The sequence below is a fragment of the Pleurodeles waltl genome, chromosome 5, assembly GCF_031143425.1.
Source record: "Pleurodeles waltl isolate 20211129_DDA chromosome 5, aPleWal1.hap1.20221129, whole genome shotgun sequence".
NCBI classification, from domain to species: domain Eukaryota; kingdom Metazoa; phylum Chordata; class Amphibia; order Caudata; family Salamandridae; genus Pleurodeles; species Pleurodeles waltl.
The window spans coordinates 773147325-773169080 of record NC_090444.1 but is presented as its reverse complement, the minus strand read 5'-3'; the positions used below and the strand labels follow the sequence as shown (position 1 = coordinate 773169080).

Here is a 21756-nt window from a genome sequence, read left to right as displayed (position 1 = left end):
ACCTGTTATAAAAAGGTTTCTGGGAGGATCCAAACGAATCGCCCCTCCAAGTAGGACACCAGCCCCGATGTGGAGCTGAAACACAGTGTTAACACAACTTATGACAAAACCACTTGAACCAATGCACAGAGCTGAACTCCAGTTTACCACACTAAAGACCACCTTCCTCATAGCTATCACATTGCTACGAAGCGTACACGAAATTCAAGCGCTTACAATACAGGAACCATACATGCAAATCCACAATCTCGGGTTGAACCCCCAATTCCTACCTAAAGTGGTGAACAAATACCATGTCAACCAGCCCAAACAATACAGTTGCCAGTCTTCTTTAAGAACCCACAAACACAACTGGAAAGAAGACTACATACTCTTGAAGTAAGAAGGGCACTAATATACTACTTGGAGGAGACCAAGCGGATCCACAAACAAAACCAGTTGTTTGTCCCATTTGCCAAATCCAGTAAAGGATCCCCCATCACACAGAAGACTATAGCACAATGGATTGTGAAACAATCCAAACAAGCTACTCAGCAGCTGGCAAACAACTGCCTGACCATCAAAAGCACAATCAGCAAGGAAAAAGGGCGGTCCACTAGCTTTCATGGCAAACATACTTATCATAGACACTATCTGTGCAGCATCAACATGGACATCCCCGCATACATTCACAAAACATTATTGTGTGGACATTCAAATGCATAAAGAAGCCAAAGTGGGGCAGACAGTACTGCAACACCTGTTTGCAAGCTCATCACTTCAACACAACCAACCCAAAGAAAGGAGAAAACTGCTACACAATCTGATGCACAGCATGTGAATCCAGAAAAGGAATCATGCTGCAAAACGAAATGGTTAGTTCTCAGTAGGAGTAGTTTTTCACCCTGAAGAGTTTTCTGAATTACATGCGACAAACCCACCTCCCTGGAAATGAGAACATCACAAACAGGTGGGGAAGAGGTCTAATGTACATAGAAGCAAAAGAAAAAAAAAAGAAAAATTGAAGATGGCTACTACACACAGGAACTTCCGGGGCACTGTCTGAGGTCATACAGGGGGACAGACAAAGCACCAAATGGTGGTCGCTGACGCCCAAAAAGAGAGAAGAAAAAAAAAAACACAATTATGGACCCAAGCACTAGGTGGCAGAATGATGCACAGCATGTCAATCCAGAAAACTCTTCTGGCTGCAAAACTACTCCTACTGGTAAGTAACCATTTCGTTATGTTAGAAAACTGACGAAGGTATGTGTCCCTGTGTAACTATCCCCTGAGCCTTGCGCTGTTTTAGAGCCATATCTAAAGCACTTTAAGTAGCGATAGCTCAATTACTGCGAGGAGACTATGATTATCAAACATGCGGGTCACGGGCTGGGTGGAGGAGCAGCCGTGTTTGCATAGTGCCGGGAGAGAGAACACTGCTCTCTCATGGCAGTGTATGCAGCACTATAGCAGCCCAGAGGAGTGCCTGGAAGCACAGCATGCAGGAAGGCAGGACGGACTCAGACTGCAAGCTACGTCTTGAAGTTAGAAGTATTGGGCTTTCTTCTCTTTTATTTCAATGATGTCTAGAGGATAAATAAGCATTAGCAACATCAGTAGACCTGAGTTTAATGTGCAAGCGCATTCATTAGCACAGTGGAGCAAGACATAGGCGAGGGCACTTGCAAGATTATATCGAGAGAGCTATAGTTATATATCAGTCCCTCTGGTTGTAAAATACAAGCTCCCCAGTGGAAGCAGAAGGATACTTCCGAACAGCCATCAGCCCTGGGTGAGAGATGGACACTCCAATGACCTGAAGCAAGTTGTGAATGACAACCAATGGCTGATATAGGCTTGTGGAAGAAAGCCAGTGGTTGAATGGTGGGTACTTAATGCCCACTTTCTTTATACAGCTAGCAACCAGTCTGTTTGACAACTGCGCTATCTTAACTCAGAACTACAATGGCATATTTATAGGACTATTTCCTGATCATCCAGCAGATGGCATAAGGTGCAAACCATAAATCTGTGAAAGATTCCACTTCGAACAAAAGATAAAAAGTCTGAGGAGTACACATGAACGTGCGCAGGCAGAACGATGACTTCATTCAGAAAACAGTGACCCAACAATATTGGCTAAAGTGCAGCGCATTTCAAAAAACATTATCAGATTGTGAACTGCGAGCGTTATTAGCCACTATTTACTTCTTGCTTATTAACTAGTTCCCCCACTCTTTGGGCCTCTCTGAGATGTGGGAAGGTCATTGATTTGTCGCAGTGACATAGCTTCATGCCTGCTTGTATGGAGTGCTTGATAGGAAATGAAAAAAGAAAAAAAAAAAATCATACGTAGTAGCCAGTGGAAGGTCAGTGGAGAGTGACAGGAAGCTGTACTTGGTCCAAGCTCCATGTCAGGCAATGACGACAAAGCAAGAGCGGAAGGGAAAGTGGACAACGTGGAGACAACGTGCTGGCCAATCAGAAGCACCTACATTAGAACGACGTTGGAATAAACCAATGGTAAGTTCAGGTAAATAAGGGGCAAGCTCTAAGCCCATTTTAAGATTTTTTTTCTTCGAGTTCAAAAGACTTTGCAACTGCTGCGCAGGCGAATCCTAAAAAGCATGAGGTGGAATGAAGACCAGCAGTCTTTGTATTTGGCACCTCCAACATTTGGCAGGCCAGCCGTTGACTAGTAAGAAATTGTTGAGCACCAACATCTATCATTTTATAAATTAAGCACTTGAACACTCGTTGCCTTCAGGCTCACATTACATAGCTAACAGTAAGAAGAACATCCATATACATTTCAAGAATGGTAGTGGAAGGCACCAAATCTAGAGGTATTCAGAGCCTAGATAGAGGCTAGCGACAGAGGCGAAATAGACACAGTGACAGTAAGAACCACAAACAACCAACAAATAAAAAGGGACCCATAGACTCATGGAGGAAAGTAAATGGGGGTAAATACTTTAACTATTTGGAAATTGTTGGCTACTGACAAATCAGTATTCTGTAGAGGTGTGTTAGGTTCAACATTTTGTGACATACAGGAAGCCATGGTTTGTAGCTGAAACTAAGTACATTGCCAGCTAAGATACAAAATACAGAAGGTATCTGAAGCTCAGGAAAAAAGTGAAAGTCCGGCTCTTCCCGAGATAAAGACAGATATCTAATCAAGCATTCAGACATAAACAAGCACTGCCAAAGACAATAGTTCTTAATGATTATGTAATGCATGCAAGATGTTGTGCAGCAAGTTTGAGGGAGTGGGGGGGACGGAAGCATCTGAAGCAGGAGGTCACGCCCTTCTGGAAATTTGCGAAAAGACACTGGTTTTTCTTTTTAATTTACACGAGTTGGATCAGTAAATAGAAATAAAGCAAAGAAGTGTTTTTTTTAGCGGGATGCGAAAGTACACCGAGGGTGAGGGTGTGTGAAAGCAACACTGAGGGCAGATGTAAGCAACATGGAAGGAAGGCGAGTGGGCAGACGCAGAACTGAGGACGAGGAAGAAGTACACAACACATAGAAAGCAATGTGGACCACAGGGATGGAGAAGCAAAGCACACAGCACAACACCAACATTGAGCATGGGGAGAAGGTCACAGGTGAAAGAGCAACACAGAAATGGGCTGCGGGGTAGATAAGTACAGGAGGGAAACAGCTGGACAACACACACACACACTGATTGCCTAAACGAAAAGAAGTTGTGTTTCAAAAGTAAGCAGTGGGGGGGCACACGGTTTGAGGCCATGCTGCAGGAGAGAAGCAAACACAAAAAGAGGAAGGAAAGCCCACACAAATTATTTAATAGAAAGCAGGGAAATTAGAGTGCCAATAAAGCGAAACAATGGAAAGCAGTTGGTGGGCTCTAAGTCCACTGTTAGCTGACTATAGATATGTTCACAAACCGAGAACTTGTGCTTTCTGGTAGGTAAGACCTAATGAGATCAACTACTGAAGTTAAAGCTGCTCAACCCTCGAGCCTGAAAGCGTGAAGTCTCTCAACCCTGGTTTAGGCTGAGACCGCGCTTCAGAAGGAGAGGACCAGGGGACTACGGCAATATCCTATTGCGATGGAGTGGAACGCTCTACTATTTCCGGGAGCAACATACATTCACTCTGAACCCATCTCAAAGCTCACTCCCTCCTGCCTTGACAACACACTGAATATTCGGAGCCCTCATTGGTACTACTCCTGTAGTCCTTGGCCACCGACCATGGTCACTGGCCCTCATCTGCCTCGCTTCACACATGTTATGTCACAACCTTTTTGACTGTGTGTACAATCATCACGTTATTGCACTTTGCCCAGGGAAACCTTCCCTCTCCACCCCAACATAGCTGCCATATTTTGCCAGCTTGCCCCCGTCTTGCTCATTTCCCTTACCTTCATCATTAGGCAGTTCGTGGATTGACCCATAGACACCCGGCCTCCCACCCTCCACCAATTCCCTCAGCTTATTCACCCTTTCGGGTGGGCCTATGATCCTTTTCACCTACTAATTTTATTACCTGAATGGAATAGGATTGTATTGTACTATTACTAGTGCATTCTATAACAAGCAATAAAGAATATGAAAAAAACTGAAGTTAGAACAGAACACTGAACGAAGAGTGTAGTGTTCTCTCAGTGATCCAGATAAAACATTTACATACACGTGACTGTTAACTAAAGAGTCTTGCTCCCAGATTCAGGTTTGTATCTGTCACCAGTCAAACCACAATTTAAGCCCACAGAGCACGCTGCAAAGGAGTGTGAAGTTTATGTTTTCATGTTTATTTGGTCTTTGGGACAGGTAGGACCAAACCCCCTGCCACACACACCCTTTGGCTATTAGTTTACAGTACCATAATATGAACCAGGGAAGGACACTGTCTGAAGTTAAGGTAATATTTGTGTCCACATGTTGATTCTGTTCAAACATGTATTTATGGTTCTATAGTGCAAAGCCTTTATCATTAGGGTGAGTGCTCTAAGGAACTGTTATAATCTCGGACTGCACCACTGACAGTAGTTCCAATATAAAAATGTGTACACACGTTTGAAAAGCTTAATAATATGAGGCTATGAATAATGCTCCCAGAATGCTCTCTGATTAGATGCAAATCTTAAAAAGCAAGATTGATGATTCTTTGCTTTCAAAATAAATTGTTCAACAAAAAAAATGCAACTAAGAAATAAATGTATTGCTAAACTAATGTGACATTTTAGGGACCATTTCTTGAAAGCATCATTTAATAAAATGTGTTGATATGTGCTAGTATTTCCAAAACAAATGTTCACAATCGAAAATCAGTGTGAACAGTGTCAACAAGAATATGGGGAACATGAAAATAAACAAGCATTGGCAAAGCCAATAAGTCTGACACTGGTGGTCGGCTTTTTGGTTTTGTTAATGCATGTCTTGTTTTGACATGATTTTTCTAAACCTTTATTGTTGTGGGAGCTGCCAAACCCTCACCATTATGACAAATGTTGTCACTCACAGTCAAGCCAGCCAATAAAGAAATAGAATTTAATAATATATATACAAAAGGTCTTGGTTAATATCAGATCTGTTTCAGGCCTGATTCTTACAGAAAGTCACATACGTGCACCCAAGGTATACGAACATTGCATTAGTACAGATGTACAGCTTTCATGAATTCACAAGAATTTACAGAAGTAGGCCAGGAAATCGTACTCCTATACAATATTTGTGAGCTGACTTTGAGCATGAGCAAATGTACATGTGTAGATTTGCTCATGTGAAAATGTATTGTGCGTTTATGAGTTCACTTTACCTTTAACCACTTTTTCCCTAACCCTGGAAGAAGTTTTGATTCTGCCCTTCTCAGGAGTAAATTTCCAACCTTCCACAATACGGGAAAAGATTAGAGAAGAGTTAGCAAAAAACCCTAAAGCATGTATGTTAGTAGGTTTGCACCGATTCAAAAGAGCATTCCAACCACTGAAGTGTTGCCTACAGCTATCTCCAGCCTGTAGAGCTGCAGAAAAGTGGCAAAGTGAGGTATTTGCTAGTATTCAAACCATACTATAATATGAGCCCTGGCATAATCAGAGAGGCTATTATCAAAGCTCTGATATGAGGCTGATGCCTTAATTTGTCGAAGCTGTACATGGAACCAAAGAGAAAAGTGGGTTTCTTGTTTTACAGGACAAGTACACTAGTGAAGCAACCTGTCCCATGGACAAGTAGATAGTTCAATAAATTCCAAACCCCTGATCCTATACTGTGAAACAACAGTTATTAATCCATCTAATCAGAGCTGAATGGGAAGCGGAGATTGAAATAACATTCACAGTTGTGGAATGCGCAGCTGCATTTAAATATGTAGCAAAGGTAACTATGAACGTTCAGCTGAAAATTTTACAATTCAAATATCTACACAACACAAATTTATCCTCAGTAAGACTAATCAAAATATTCCCCACAATACCTGACATATGTCCTAGATGCGCAGGCTCAGATGCTACATTCATACATATAGTATGATCCCATGCAAATATTGGGAATTGTGTCACAATAACCAACATGCTTTCATCCTGAATAAATAGCAAAAGAATTACATCCTACAATCTGCCTTCTATGCATAATGCCAAGACCCAAGCATGCCAGAATGTTGTGCAGTTTTTCAGATATAGCATCAGCACTGGCTAAGAATGCCATAACTGTTAACTGGAAGTCCTCACAGACATCTGAAATTTATAAATGGAAATTGGAAATGCGTGGGCATACGCCTCAATACCACTCCTATGTCTCCCCCAATGGAATTCTGTGGAACTGACAGAATGGGACACTATCCTACCCTAGATACATCCCAATCTGATTTGGACAGAGGCCAGCTTATTTATCCTGAATACATTTGCATGATGTACTGCACCTGAGTTCTTTATGATGTGTTCACTGTTGTACTTGCAGAGGTCTCCCACATACTTAGCTCATATAGGTGACTAGTCATAATTGCTATTGGTGGCACACAGTACAGTGTGGTGCCTGCATATATTACAAAATAGTATGTTTATTGCTCATATTATAAAACAGTTTAATGCACCACATGCACTGTATTAACCTTTTTTTTTCTCTCTCAGAAAACCTATATATATATATATATATATATATATATATATATATATACACACACACACACACCACTTTGTATTAAAATATCAAAGAGAAATGGCATCTAGGGCTCAAGGAAATCTGGCACTTAGTGCTAGCTGCTTGGGGAACTTCAGTATAGTCCACCCTTGCAGAGGCCACTCTTGTCCCTTACCTTAATCAAAATTGAACACTCTAAAAGTATTCAAAATTCTATGAAACTAACAACAGCATTCTGCTGCCTTTTGTCTAGGCTCATACAAAGATCAGAGGCATACATAAGGGATGATTGTAATGCAGACCATCTAGGCAGATCTTGGTTCTCTCCAGACCAAAGTTTTACTAAGTGAACAACTAAAGTGGTGAATTAAAAGTTTTGTCAGTAATCACCGTGATGAAAAATTTCCTAGCTATCATAACGGAGAGTTTCAATTCTATTAAGGACAAGGAGGCGGGGATTATGCTTTACTTTCTTTCCTTTAATCAATCAACAGCAGAAGCTAGAAGCAAAAACAACACTTCCCATAACACCCTGGGATGGAACTACAAATTTCAACAGCCAATCCACATCGTCTACAGCCCATATCCTGATGCCCCTCCTTAGGTACTTCCTCTTTTTTGACGCAAGATGAGGATAATGGAGGAGTCATTCCCCTTTGCTTGCCTGAACACCTACAAGAAAGGAAACCACAACATCTGAGCAGAAATCTAAACTACAGTCATCTTAATATTCGCTACAAGAAAAGAAAACATCAGTTACAGGCCCCAAACACAGCATTCAATTGACATGTTATGTAGTTTTATAAATTCTGAATACTTTACTTACTCCTAACCAGAGCTCCCGTACAGGAGAATACTATCCACCGGGTAGGTGATGAGACAACATTAAAAAGCTTTTGAATGGAAATAAGTAACTGCCTCTCCTCTGGGGGGCGAATATCCTCAGTCGCATTCTCATATGCCTTGATGCATTGTACCACTCACAACTTAGGAGAACTATCAAAAGCAGGGTAAGCAATTATTTTTGTATCCATCTGTGTCCTCCTGGAGACATGAAAGGTAACCCCTTGTAGTTTAAAAACCCTACGGAAAGGTCCAGGGCTTGAACATCAGAGACCCTTCTGCAGGAAACAAGGCACAAAAGCATTGCTCACTTGGCCGATATTTCCTTCCTTGAAAGGTATTCGTTTGATTGCCAGAATTGGAAGAGATTAAGAACCAAATTGACATCCCAGAAGTTTGAGTATTTGAGTTGGGGAGGGAGAGCAAGGCGAATACTTCTTAGCATTTTGCACACCAAAGGATGTTCTCCTATCGGTAAACCCTGAATAGGAAGATGACCCGCCGAAATAGCCGAGCATTATGCATTAACGGTGCAATAAGCCATTCCCCTGGATGTCAAAGAAGCCACGAAATTCAAGACTGGGACAACATCGCATTCCATGGGATCTTCTTCCCATTGAAGACACCAGCGTACCCACTTTGTCCATGCAGTTTTGTATCTCTTAGAAGTGTTGTCTGCCCAGGCGTGGGACTCTCAATTTTTCCCTGAAATCCTCCAGGCCATGTGAAGAAGACGGCCTTGGAGAACCAACGGGTGACTCTGGCCCAGAGGATCTTTCAGAATATCCGGATCCTGGGTTAGAGGGATTGGAAAATCCCAAGAAAGATCCAGAAGAACCCGAAACCACACTTGAGATCTCCAAACCGGAGTGATCATTACCACCTGCGTCTCCTGTCAGCACACCTGTGCCGCCAGGCGCGTTATCATGGCAAAGGGGGGAAAGGCGTAACCCTTCTCCTTGGACCAGTCTTGGAGAAATGCATCCGTCGCCACAGCCTGTAGGTCCGGCTTCCAGCTGACATAGCGGGACACTTGGTGGTCCAGCCTTGATTCAAAAAGATTTATTGTGAAGGGACACCACAGTTCATTGAGATTCGCAAAACCCCCCGGATCTAGGCACTACAAACTCGTGTCTGGCCACTTCCTTGACCACCAGCTATCTGAATCGAGGACCCTGGAAGACATTCCACCATAACGGAAATATTGTATGTCAGACAATATGCCCAAAGATATTTGGCCAGATCCGCCAGGACCTTAGACCTGGGGTCCTCTAGGTGGTTGATGTAGCGGACTGCTGAGCAATTGTCCATTTTGGGTAAAACCGAAGAATTTGCCCTGTCCTTGATCCAGCACTGAATGGCGAAGGAGCCTGCCAGCAGTTCCAGGCAACTGATGTGTAGAGTTTGTTCGGCAAATGACCACCTTCCCCGGTGAAGGACTCCCCGCAGCGAGCTAGCCAACCAGAGCCGCTGGCATCGGATTCTGTGATTATGTCTGGATCGGAGCCGAAAATCGCTCAGCCGTTCCAGGCCTCCATATGAGAAAGCCACCATCTCATCGGAGTAGGAGAGGCCTTCGTGCAAATGAGAGGCTTTCAGGCACTGTAGAGCCCTGTAGTGTAGGGGCCCTGGAAATATCACCTGTATGGAAGAAGCTAATAGCCCCACAATCCAAGTAATCTGGCGCAGGGATGTCTAGGGCCTTGAAATTGTCTTCCTTAACTCCCAGCGAATCTTCGCAAGCTTGTGAGATGGCAGGCTGAGAGTCTTGTTTACAGAGTTTTTGACAAACCCTAAAAAGGTTGTCTGTCTGGAGGGAATCAGAGCCGACTTCTTGGCATTTATCAAGAAACCCTCTAGAAGAGAGATGGTGTACTGTAGCTGCTCTCGCAACCTGTGGGGGCATTGAATCATCGTCAAGAGGTCATCTAGGTAGATGATCAGACGCATTCCCCTCGCTCTGAGATGTTCCATTGCCGGCCTCAGAACCTTGGTGAAACATCAGGGGGCCGAGGACAGGCCGAACGGCAGAGTCGTGAATTCGTAGACCTGACCCTTCCACTAAAACTGAAGAAAATTGCGATAGGGGAAAAACATTGGCACTGCAAGGTAAGCGTCTTGAAGATCCAGGCACACTATCCAATTGATGGGGCGCTGAAGATTGCGCAATAGGTGGATGCCTTCCATTTTAAAGTGCTGATACAAAAGCCAGCTATTCAACTCTCTCAGGTTGATTATCGGACTCTGGCCCCCCCATCCCGTTTGTCCACCAAAAAGATGTTGCTTAAGAAACCCCGAGGATGAAGAGTGTTTGGAACTATAGCTGCTTTCCGGCACAACTCCCTCACCTCTTGGTCCACCAAAAGTTCCTGTGAACGGGTGAACACCAGGGGGCGCGGGCGAGAGTCCTGAACAGGAGACCTGAAGAATTCTAGTTGAAAACCTCTGATGGTCTGAAGAACCCATGGGTCTGAGGTAAGGGACTCCCAATGATGTGCGAAAGGAGCCAGCCTCTCCCCAACTGGTATGAAGACCCCGACATGACACTCACTGGATTGGGAACCTTGGAGTTGCCCCGTAAGGATCCTTTGGCTCCTCTGCCACATTGACCCCTTCTGGTGGGGAAGAACTATCTGTATCGAGGTTGCTCGACTGCCCTGCGTGGGGCTTGACCTCTGGCGGGGCCTTGAATGTAGAAACGGCCGGTCAAGCGCCCTCTCCCATGACCAGCTGAGACGAAAAGGCACAGCTGAAATATATATATATATATATATATATTTGTTTTTTAATCGATGACTGCGCCTTGTCAAGTGATGTAAAGGTAGTGACAAACTTGGACAATGCTTTTATGAAAGGGTCCCCGAAGAGGTTTCCCTGAGCCACCAGCCCCGCCTCTACGGAAGCAAGGTCCCCTAACTTTGGATCCACATTAATCAGGAGCGATCTGCGCCTCTCCGCTGAGAGCCCACAGTTCGCATTTCCCAGGAAGATTATAGCCCACTGGGCCCAACCGGACACCACCTCAGGGGACAAGGGTGTATCCGTCGCCTTGGCCTGCTCCGCTGGCTCCAATATCTTCGTAAGGGGTCCAGAAATATCAAACTGCTTGTCCCGACAGGCCTGCCATGCCCGGTCGATCCCTTTTTTGGGGTCCTTATGAACTTTTGTAGGGAGGTGGCCATTCTGGGGTCTATGTCTGGGGTATAGGAGACCTTCCCCGGAAGAGATGGGTGAGGGCATTCCGCCCTCAGCCATGCTCGAACCTCTTTTTCCAGGGGCCTGCGCAACCTGGCAGCAACGTATGCCATGACCTTTTAAGAGGGGACCCATTCGGAGGAGCAAGGATGGACTAAGTCCTTAGGGTCTAACATGTCTGATGACCCTGTTGGCAGTTGGAGCTCCGAGGGAGTTTGGGTTGGTCTCCAAGGCCTAGAGGGGCCTGCCTCATCATTGGAATCGTGTGGGTCATCCTCTTCAGGGTCCGCTGACAGCAACAGGGAGAGAGGATCGCCATCCAGAAGGGCGTGCTCAGCAAAAGCCTGCTTCATCTTATCAAAAACTGCTATGTCCAGCCCGCCCTCCATCTTGCGCTTAAGGGGACGTTGCGCTGATTGCCCCCAATCTCATGATCCCTTCGCAGGGAGAGACAGGTTAAGGGGGGGCTGGGTATGAATACGCCAGCTGGAGAAGCCTCCTCTCCAATGGCTCAGTGGTGGCTGCCACCACCTGTTGGATGGACGCATCCACTGCGTCACAGAACTTATCAACAGGAAGGACCGAGCTGGTCTCTTCCTCCACATACTCGTCGCCTTGCATAATGGGCGTAAGAAAATACATCCTACTGGGCACTGAAAGACTATCCCGGTGGAAAAGCGGAGAAATGCCTGAGACTCGCTCAGGGTTTCCAGCTGGACAAAGCCCAGCAAATATCAGGCACAGCATGCAATTGAATAGGGGAGAAACTCCTACAGGATTTCCCCAATAAAATAAAAAGGACGTGCTAGACGATTTGGGGTAACCCCCTGCGGCAAACCTCCCTTTGGGAGACACAAGGGAAAAAGAACGCCCGGGCCCGGCCCCTCGACAGTGGTGGAAAAACGCTTACTTGCACATGAGAGATGTGCTCACCAAGAGCTTTGCAGCTCAATACAGACCTGGAACAGCCAGGCGTCTGCCGCTGCCAAATACCAGAGGCACATCGACGTGCCTGTGCCTATTACAGACCCACATAGGGCATTAGGGCTTTCGAGGCGTGCAGGGTTTGGACATGTTTCTGCGGGCTCACGCTGCTGTCTCATGTGAGTTAGAACACCCTTCGGCCCTCTGCAGGCACGCAGGGGCACCGCAGCACCTGTCGGGTGACCAAGCTGCGGGTGGGGTCGAATAAACACCCCCAGCGGCTCTCTGTGAAGAGGAAAAAAACAATTAGTGAGATGCTTCAAGGCTTACGCGCGCATTAACAGAGAAAGCCGGAATTGTTTGCACAAGTAAAGAAAGGGCACTTTTCTTCTGCAGTAGTAGACAATGTGGATTGGCTGTTGACATTTTTAATTCCATCCCAGGGTGTTCTGGGAAGTGTTGTTTTTGTTTCTAACTTCTGCTGTTGATTAAAGGAAAGAAAGTAAAGCATAATCCTCGCCTCCGGTCCTGACATAGAACTCAAGATGTGATCAGCAGAGTAATTTATAGCAGCCAGTTAACATAATCTGAGCTTGCCTTAAACCTCACTCATCCTTTCTCCATCACACCTATGCGCTGCGGCCACACAATAAGAGCATCATGCTTGTCACTCATGCAAGAAACTAGACAAAATGCTACCCACGTAGGCATACAGCAAATACAATACCCTTCCAAATAGGCACTCTTCCATTGTGTTTCGTGTTACGTGTCTGATACTGTTCCCAACAGTGCATATGAGGCACTGTACAAATGCAGCTACAATCATTTCCAGGTCAGTATGCAAAGTAAACCAACAACAGAAATACATACACAATTACATTATAGTCAAATATTTACTAGACAAACTACCACACTATCTCTTGCTGTAAATGTTACTGTTGAAGGATGAGGGAACAAGTCAAAGCACATTAGAGGTGATCTCCCACAACAACTTGGTGTGCTTCTTTTACAGGTGTGAATGATACACAGAAAGTAGGTAGAAATGCACTTTGGAGAAGACAGACCCTGAGCACGATTCCTATTGCGTCCCACAAGTACAGCAGAAACAAGTGCAGCATTGCTCAGATTAGGTGTTGCTTTCAAAATCTCCTTCCCAATTTTGACAGAGGAAAATGTGTCTTTATTTGGAGAGGCAGGACAAAAAGCAGGTGTAGACCTAAGATACAACATAAATAGACTTTATAATTACAAATTATAGTCATGCCAGCCATCATTTCCAGTTCTGTCATGCAACATGGAGTGATGTGAAACAGTCAATCACGGAATATGGGAAAATAAGCAGTCAAGTCCCAAGAAGACACACACATTGAAAACATAAAACTGGAGATCATATGTGAAATTAGGTCACTCACTTCTGCACGATTCTGGGGACATATAGGTAAAGACTGTAGACTTACATGGATCTGGCATATCTCGAAGGAGACACTCGAAGTTGGGTATCTGTAGGGAAAGCACACATTTTAAACAGAGAAAGAACAGACTGTCAGAGTACATACAGAAGGACACTGAGGGCCTCATTAAGACCTTGGTGGAGGGGATTTCTCCATCCCAGAAGTGACAGATATTCCGTCAGCTGTTTTACAAGTTCCATAGAATATAGTGGAACTTGTGATACGGCGGACGGGATATCCGTCACGTTTGGGACGGAGTAATCCCCTTCGCCAAGGTAGTAATGAGGCCTTAAGACGTTATTTTGAGAAGCATGTAATCTTTCTGTAGGGTGCCTACTAATTTGCTTTTAGTGAGTCTGCACCACTTGTAATCTGACACCTGGTAGACGATTATAAACTAGTATAATCTTTTCATTGACATGTCCATATCTTTCTCTCATACCACGTGTCATGTTCTTGAAGTCCAGTAAAATGAAAATCTGGTGGCATTCCGATGCCAACTCTCCAGAATGTCTGATCTTGTAATACCATATATGAAAAGTTATGCTTATCGTCCTCTTGGCATACACTTAGTCAAATATATAACACCTATCTGGCTACCACCCGCCAAAACCACATAAGAAAAAATACGACAGAATGAATCAACTAATGGATGGCTAGGGGAATTGTAAAATGCCAACGGCCAACTGAATCACCACTAGACACAGAGATCGAGCTGCAACACTGGCTGATATGGCCGAATGGTTGGTAAAGGAAACAGGAAAGATTTCAGGGCTTTCTAGAAGGGAAATTGTTTTTCAGTATCTCGTATGGGTGAGGGATGTCGCACAGTTCAGCACCAGGAAAGAACAAGCTTTGGCAATGAGATATTTATATATACTGGCTGCTCCCAGTTGCCATTTGTTTAATAGTCGATCTAAGATAGCTGGCACCACTCAGAGAGGTCTATAGTAAAAAAAAGAAATCATCAGTGCACCAATGCGCTTGTGTGAAGAGCCGGAAGCAATTTGCTGCTTGGCTGTCAAAAAAAAAAAAAACATTTAAAGAAAGTAATGGTGGTGGTGCAACAGAGGAGAAGGTGTGGGAAGGGGTTTAAGGAAAGTTACTGAGGTGGTTAGGAGGCCCAAGGGAGAGGGCTACATGGAGGTGGGGGGAGAAGCATATGAGGGAGATGGCAACAAGGTCGACGGAGAAGCACACAAAGGAGAAAACACTGCAAGTTCACAGGAGAGAAAGCAAGCGATCACGAGAGAAACAATCATTTGCAATGCAATAGGTCTCACGTATGCTTGAGTTAGAGCTATTGGCATTGTAAATTCATAACTGGATTTTTCTTGCACATAAATTGGTCAACCCTGCCTCATAATTTCATCTTTTCTTGCCATATAATTACAGTGGCCCTGCATATAACTAAAGCACTTCCATTTACCTTCTTCCTCTATCTGCAGCAAAAATGAAAATTTTGCCATTTAGCATCTTAATTGAAATCTGCCATGCTAATTTCAATGGAATACAACTTTCACCATCCCACCATCAGAGTTGCAGGCTGGCTAACACAATTCCCCAAAAAAAACACACAAGACAGCCACAGAGGAAACAATAAACTAGAAAGGTCACCCAATCATATCTAGAGTGTTCAGTCATAGTTTAATAAGGATATTAACTTGGTGTAAATAATGGTCATAACTTTAATAAGGAGAGATTAATAAAACACATACAATTATATAAACCTCATCAGAAATAAACCTTTGGCTTTAGACGGTAATGTTCACAACAGCCCCTAGAGGGTACCATAACAAAAATATAATTTGTAAGAAACATGGTCATGTAACCGTATTGTTAGCCCCTAGAGGTGATAACCCCATGAAAAAAACAGGAGGCAGTAATGCAGTGTAACCATATACTTAGCCCCTAATTGATATTTTTAAAGCTAGCAGGCCTACTGCAATGATATTACAAACGAGGCCTTTAAACAAAACTTCTCCCAGCTGTAAAACAAAAGTTGTAGCCATGAGAAAGCTTAAAAGACACTGAATGGTGGAAGGAGTTATGGTGGGGTCCCCACTAACCTAATGTGGGGACCCAGTGATGATGCAGACAGAAAGAGCAAAGCATTATGGGGTGAGTTTTCGTCCCATGAATATTATAGAATGTTGACTGCAATGCTCAGAACAGCCCCTAGAGGGCCCCACAATAAAAATAGTATTTGGAAGAAACATGGCCATGTAACCATGAGCAAAATGTATTGTAAAAGTAATACCCTGCAAAGCATTATGGGACAAGTTTCAGTGCCACTAATATTTTAATATGTTGATATGACTGTGATGCTTAGAACAGCCCCTAGAGGACACCACAATGAAAATAGCATTTGTGAGAAACATGGTCATGTAACTATGTAGTTAGCCCACAGAAGGCATAACCACACAAATAGAAAATGGCAATAAGTAATGTAGTGTAACCATATATTTTATAGTTTTCGTGCCACGAATATTATAGAATGTTGTCTGCAATGCTCATAACAGCTCCTAGAGGACCCCACAATAAAAATAGTATTTGGAAGAAACATGGTCATGTAACCATACAGTCAGTCCTTAGAGAGCATAACCATATGAAAAAAGAATGGGAGATAGTAATGCAGTCTAACCATATATTTAGCCTCTAGAGGGCATACTGCATTTCACATATTCAAGGGTAGCAGGCCTGTAACAAAAGTTCCAGCCATGAGAGACAAACACTGATTGGTGGGAGGGGTTACTATTTTGGGGCCCCCACTAACCTAGTGTGGGGAGGCAAAGATGATGTAGACAGAACAAGCACGTTGTCGTGAACGTTTTGGTTTTGTAAAAAATAATGCCCTGCAAAGCATTATAGGTTGAGTTTTCCCAAGTCAGTGAATACTGTAGTATTGCCGCTGTCACTTTGAGAATTTCTGTTTTACGTAAAGCATCCACAAATTTCAAGTGTTTTAAGGGGATAGCCACAAGTAACGACTGATTAGTTAACTGTGAACGATGTGTGCAGCGCTCCAATATTGCAGATCAAATTCATACACTGTTGTGCCTGTTCACGCTGTGAGCGTGATGGCAGCCATGCAGCACGAAGGGGAGAAACAAAAGAAATAGTTTGCCCACGCTGAAGTATATCGGCAATCGTGCAATGATCCATGTAACTGGGGCAGTCTGCAAAAGGGGACAAAAACAGGCTCAAGGTGGGATAAACGTAAAACATTTAGTAATGACATCAAGTGATTTTTGAAAGGCAAGCCCACAAACGAGTGAAAGTAATGGACATGACATGGGTGCAGTTATAAACCCACAATACGTACAACAGGTCAAAGCTCCTGTGCGCTCGACCTAAAGAGGGACTCCAAAACTATTGTGTTTCAGTCCCATCCCTATCCTCAACCATGCACAGTGTGCGAGTCAAGTAATAAGTCATTGCGCACAGCAAAATAGCCTACACCACAATTTCCCATGCTTTTGTCTGAACTGTAAAATATTAACAGCAGAAAGTGCCAGCGGCGGCCACTGCATATGTCAAGGGGAGAGGTGGAGATGACGACGACAGGGAAAACATTTACAAAAAAAAAAAAAAAACACTTACCTCGCACCGCCCGTCTCCCACCACCTCGCTCTTTTTGTGGTGTCCCAGCATTTGCTGGGACACAGCATGTGCTCTCCAGCAATTCTGGCACTGCTTACATACTAAACATGGCATGTAAGCAGCGTTAGGATTGGTCTGGGCAGCAGTCACTGCCGCTCAGACACAAATCTGGGGTCTGTGCTGTTTCTCCAGCCCAGTTGTGTATACAGCCGTATTGGAGAAAAATAAGTGCACATGTGTGTTTGGCCGCCCTCACACATGCGCACTTAGTGCACTCTCCCCTCCTCCCCTCTGCCACCTCCCGTGGACCAGCCCGACCCTCCCTGTTCACTCTGCTGGCTGAGCCAGCAGATGAAAAATTATGAAAAATAAAACAATAGCAAGCCATCATTTTATTTTTCATCTACTGGCTCAGCCAAGAGGGTGACGCCCCTCTGCCACTGCGGAGGAGCCGCCTCTAGCATAGTGCACTGCTGCACATGGGCATACTTCTTCATTACATCAAACATTCTGGCCTCATATATACCTTTATTTCAAGTTGGAAACCTGTTGTGTGTCTGCGACGCTCTGACAAGTCAAGGGTGGGTTGTAAAGGTGGAGTCTGTTCAAAAGTCGAAAATAAACTTTTTTGTTTTGCAGTTTTATATAGCGATTGTTTAGAACGCTTTATATGAGCATCAGATACATTACACAAGTACTTAGTCTTTTTTTTTTTTTAATATAGACGTGAGGATATTAAGTGGTTTGCCGAGAATCACAGGATGTTGAACCGACGCCGGTACTCTAACCTGGTTCCAGAGCCCCAAAGTCGGCACATCTGGCAGTAAGAGAATAATCTTAGGTTAGTCATTGGCTGCTAACATCTGCTGTCACTTTGAGACTCCCAACAGAAACAAGTCCACCTTTCAGCCTAAGTCTGATGTGAGACTACCCATTAATAAAGTGGGTAATGATCACTTCTGTTATTTACAATACTTACAAGCAGCTATGACTGGGGTTTTACGTAAAAAAACAAGAAACCAACGATTTTGTTAAAAGGAAAGAAGCGGGGCACGCATAATTGTCACAACTGCTTTCTATATTTTGTATTCCTAATGCAGTAGAAAACAGAAAATGTTAAGAAAATGGAAATTAACTATTCTAAATATCTAACAAGTGTTGATGGGATGTGTTCTCGTGCCAGCTTCAGAGACAAAATATCTGCTTGAGTATCGCTCTCCATCAATTAAGCTGATTTTGTGTTCCTGTGCGTACTTCATTATTTCATTGCTTCACACAGCCTGGATTTTACGGTTTACCAAAATTCCACCATGATGGCGAGGGATTTGGTTTGGTGTTTGTGCTTTAAGTATTTTGCTGTACGTTATCAAAAAAGTATGGAAGCATTTTTCACCCCTGCGTCTTCTGCCATTTCACTTAACCTGCTACCCACGTCTATAAGGTGCTACACTATAACAGTCCTGAGCCACTGTTTCTTTCTACTACTAGCAGTTTTCTTCCTTCAAGATCTCTTCACCTGCCCAGCTGCTCTCACTGCTGTCTCCTTATCGTCCGGCACATCACATACAGGCAGGCTACCTCACTACTGCGCCAGATGTGAAACTGCCCAGCCAGCAACCTTGTAACCTCTCCATGCATAATATTGCATTGCGGGACAAGTTGGAAACAAATGCACTCTAACGAGTGCTAGAGGTAAAAGAAACAAGAGAAGGGAGAAAACGAGCACTGGCAAGGCCAATAGGTCTCGTCCATACAACAGCTATTGGGTTTGGCAATGTGTTTTTGCCATTTTGTACACCAGTGTGGCTGCTGTTCAGCATGGCATGGACTGGCCAAGAGTGGAGTGGGTGGAGTAAAGTGTAGAGATTGCATTTGTTGGCATAGTGTCGTAAATTGGATTTGTTGAAGTGGACTATCATAGAGTTGAGTAGAGGGGAGTAGAGTTCAGTGGCTCAGTGGCAAAGAGCTTTGTAGAGTGCAGTGTCGTGGATTGCAATTGCACAGAGTAGTGTTTTGTGGGGTGGAATAGGGTGGAGTGAGTTGGAGCGGACTAAGGTAGTGGTATGAACTGGAGTAGGTTAGGGAAGACTTTTCTGGGGTACAGTGGGTTGGATTGAGTGGAGTGGGTGGACTGGATGTGGGTGGACTAGGTGGGTTAGATTAAAGTGATAGGACTGCAGTGAGGTAGATTGGATTGGGGTGGGGTACACTGGATTAGAGCCGAGTGGGGTGGATTAACTGGACTAGAAAACAGTGGATTTGACTGCACTGGAGAGGGGATTGTATTGGGATGGTGTGAATTTGATTGGGATGGGGTGGATCGGACTGGAGTGGGGTGGACTGGAGTGGGGTGGACTGGACTGAGGTGTGTTGAATTGGAGTGAGGTGGACTGGATTGAAGTGGGGTGCACTGGAGTATAGTGGATTGAATGGAGTGAGATGGACTGAACTGGGGAGTGGATTAGACTAGGGTAGAGTGAGGTGGACTGGAGTACAGTGGGGTAGATTGGACTGCAGTGGACTGGGGTGGCTTGGAGTAGGATTTGGGGGGGTAGATTGGATTGAGGTTGATTAGGGTTGGGTGGACTAGAGTGGGGTGGATTGGATTGGGTGAGGCGGACTGGTTTAGAGTGGGCTGAATGGATTGGGACAGATTGTTTTAGATTGGAGGGGGCATACTGGATTGGGACAGATTGTTTTGGAATGGATTGGGGGAAAATTGTTTTGGAATGGAATGGGGCTGATTGTCCTGAACTGGAGTGTGGCAGATTGGAGTAGGACAAACTGTTTTAGATAGATTGGAATGAGGCAGATTGTTATGAATTGGAGTGCGCAGATTAGGATGGAGCAGACTGTGGGGTAGATTAGAGTAGTGCAGATTGTTTTAGACTGGAGTGTGGTGGATTGTATTGTAGTAGGGTGGTTTGGGGTGCAGTGGATTGGAGTGGAGTGGATTGGTTGGATTGGTGTGGGGTGGATTGTATTGGAGTGGGGTGGATTGAAGTGTGGTGAACTGAGATGGAGTGGGTGGGTGGGGTGAGATGGACTGGATAGGTGTGGGGCAGATTGGAGTGAGGCAGATTGTTTTGGACTGGAGTGGGCACATTGGAGTAGGGAAGATTGTTTTGGATTGGAGTGGGGCAGACTAGAGTGAGGCAAACTGGAGTGGGGAAAATAGTTTTGGATTGGTGTGGGGCAGATTGGAATGGGGCAAATTGTTTTAGATCGGAGTGAATAGATTGATTTGGATTGGAGTGGGGTGGACTGTGGTGGATTGGAGTGGGATGGATTAGAGAGAGAGTGGGGTGGATTTGATTCAGGTGAGGGATTAGAATGGAGTGGGGTAGATTGGATTGAGTTGGATTAGATTGGTGTGTGTGGTGGATTGGACTGGGTAGGATTGGGGTGGGGTGGATTTGAGTTCGGTGGGTTGAGGGTGACTGAAGTGTGGTGAACTGGGATGTAGGGGGGTGAGGTGGATTGGATGAAAGTGGGGCAAACTGGAGTGGTGCGGATTGGGTGGGGCAGACTGGAGTGGGGCAGATTGTTTTGGATTGGAGTGGGGCAGATTGTTTTGAACTGCAGTGGGGAAGGCTGGAGTGGGATGAATTGGATTGTGGGGGATTGTTTTGGATTGTAGTGGGGCAGTGTGGAGCAGATAGAGTAGGGCAGACTGTTTTGCACTGGAATGCAGTGGACTGGAAGGTGGCAGACTGGAGTGAGGCAGATTGATTTGGATTGGAGTAGGGCAGTCTGTAGTGGGGTAGAATGGAGTGGGGAACAATATAGTGAGGGATTGTTTTGAGCTGGAGTGGAGCACACTGGAGTGAGGCAGATTGTTTTGAATTGGGGTGGGGCAGAATGTAGTTTGGCATATTGAAGTAGGGCAGATTATTTTGGATTGGAGTGGGGCACAATGGAGTAAGGCAGACTGGAGTGGGGCAAACTGTTTTGGATTGGAATGTGGCAGATTGTTTTGGACTGGAGGGGGGTAGATTGTTTTGGATTAGAATGGTGAAGATTGTTTTGGATTAGAGTGGGACAGACTGTTTTGGATTAGAGTGGGACAGACTGTTTTGGATTGGAGTGGTGTGGATTGGTGGGGGAGCGGGGTGGATTGTATTGAGGTGAGGTGGATTGGAATGAAGTGGGGTAGATCTGATTGGAGTGGTTATGAGCGTTTACCACACAGGACCTGTTTCATGTGGTGTTTACCATGCAGGTCATGAAGAGCAGGGAGCATAACACTGTCTGCATTTCTGTAGCATCTTGAAACTTGTTGGCATGATTTTTGGGTGTTTTTTTCCTGGCAGAATTAGAGAGGGAAAGCAATGATGATGGGGGAGGAGGAAGAGGTGGGATGTGGACAGGGCAAGCAACACCGGGGAAGTAACAAGGTGGACTGGACCAACAACAACACAGGTGTGGGATAGGGGGTGGGGCAAACAACAATGTGGGGCGGGGAGGGTGAAAGGAAGTGCCAGTACAAGGGAAAACAGTTCTTCTGAAAGTGGAGAGCAGTGAAAGGACACTGGTCAAGGAAAGACTCACCCAGGCCATTCTCTCATGTAGGGACAAACACAGGAAGAGGAAGTGACGCTAGGATTCGCTAACCAAAGATAAGCAAATAAATGACAGTGACAATA

General features: G+C 44.7%; 1 protein-coding gene across 1 annotated transcript in view; it reads right to left on the bottom strand.

The window, feature by feature from the left end:
• Positions 1 to 21756, bottom strand: part of RBBP9 (RB binding protein 9, serine hydrolase) — a 102871-nt gene that overhangs the window by 43713 nt on the left and 37402 nt on the right. Inside the window, exon 2 of the mRNA XM_069234735.1 lies at positions 13514 to 13556. Coding sequence (XP_069090836.1) covers positions 13514 to 13556 — 43 coding nt within the window. The remainder of the gene's footprint in view (positions 1 to 13513; positions 13557 to 21756) is intronic.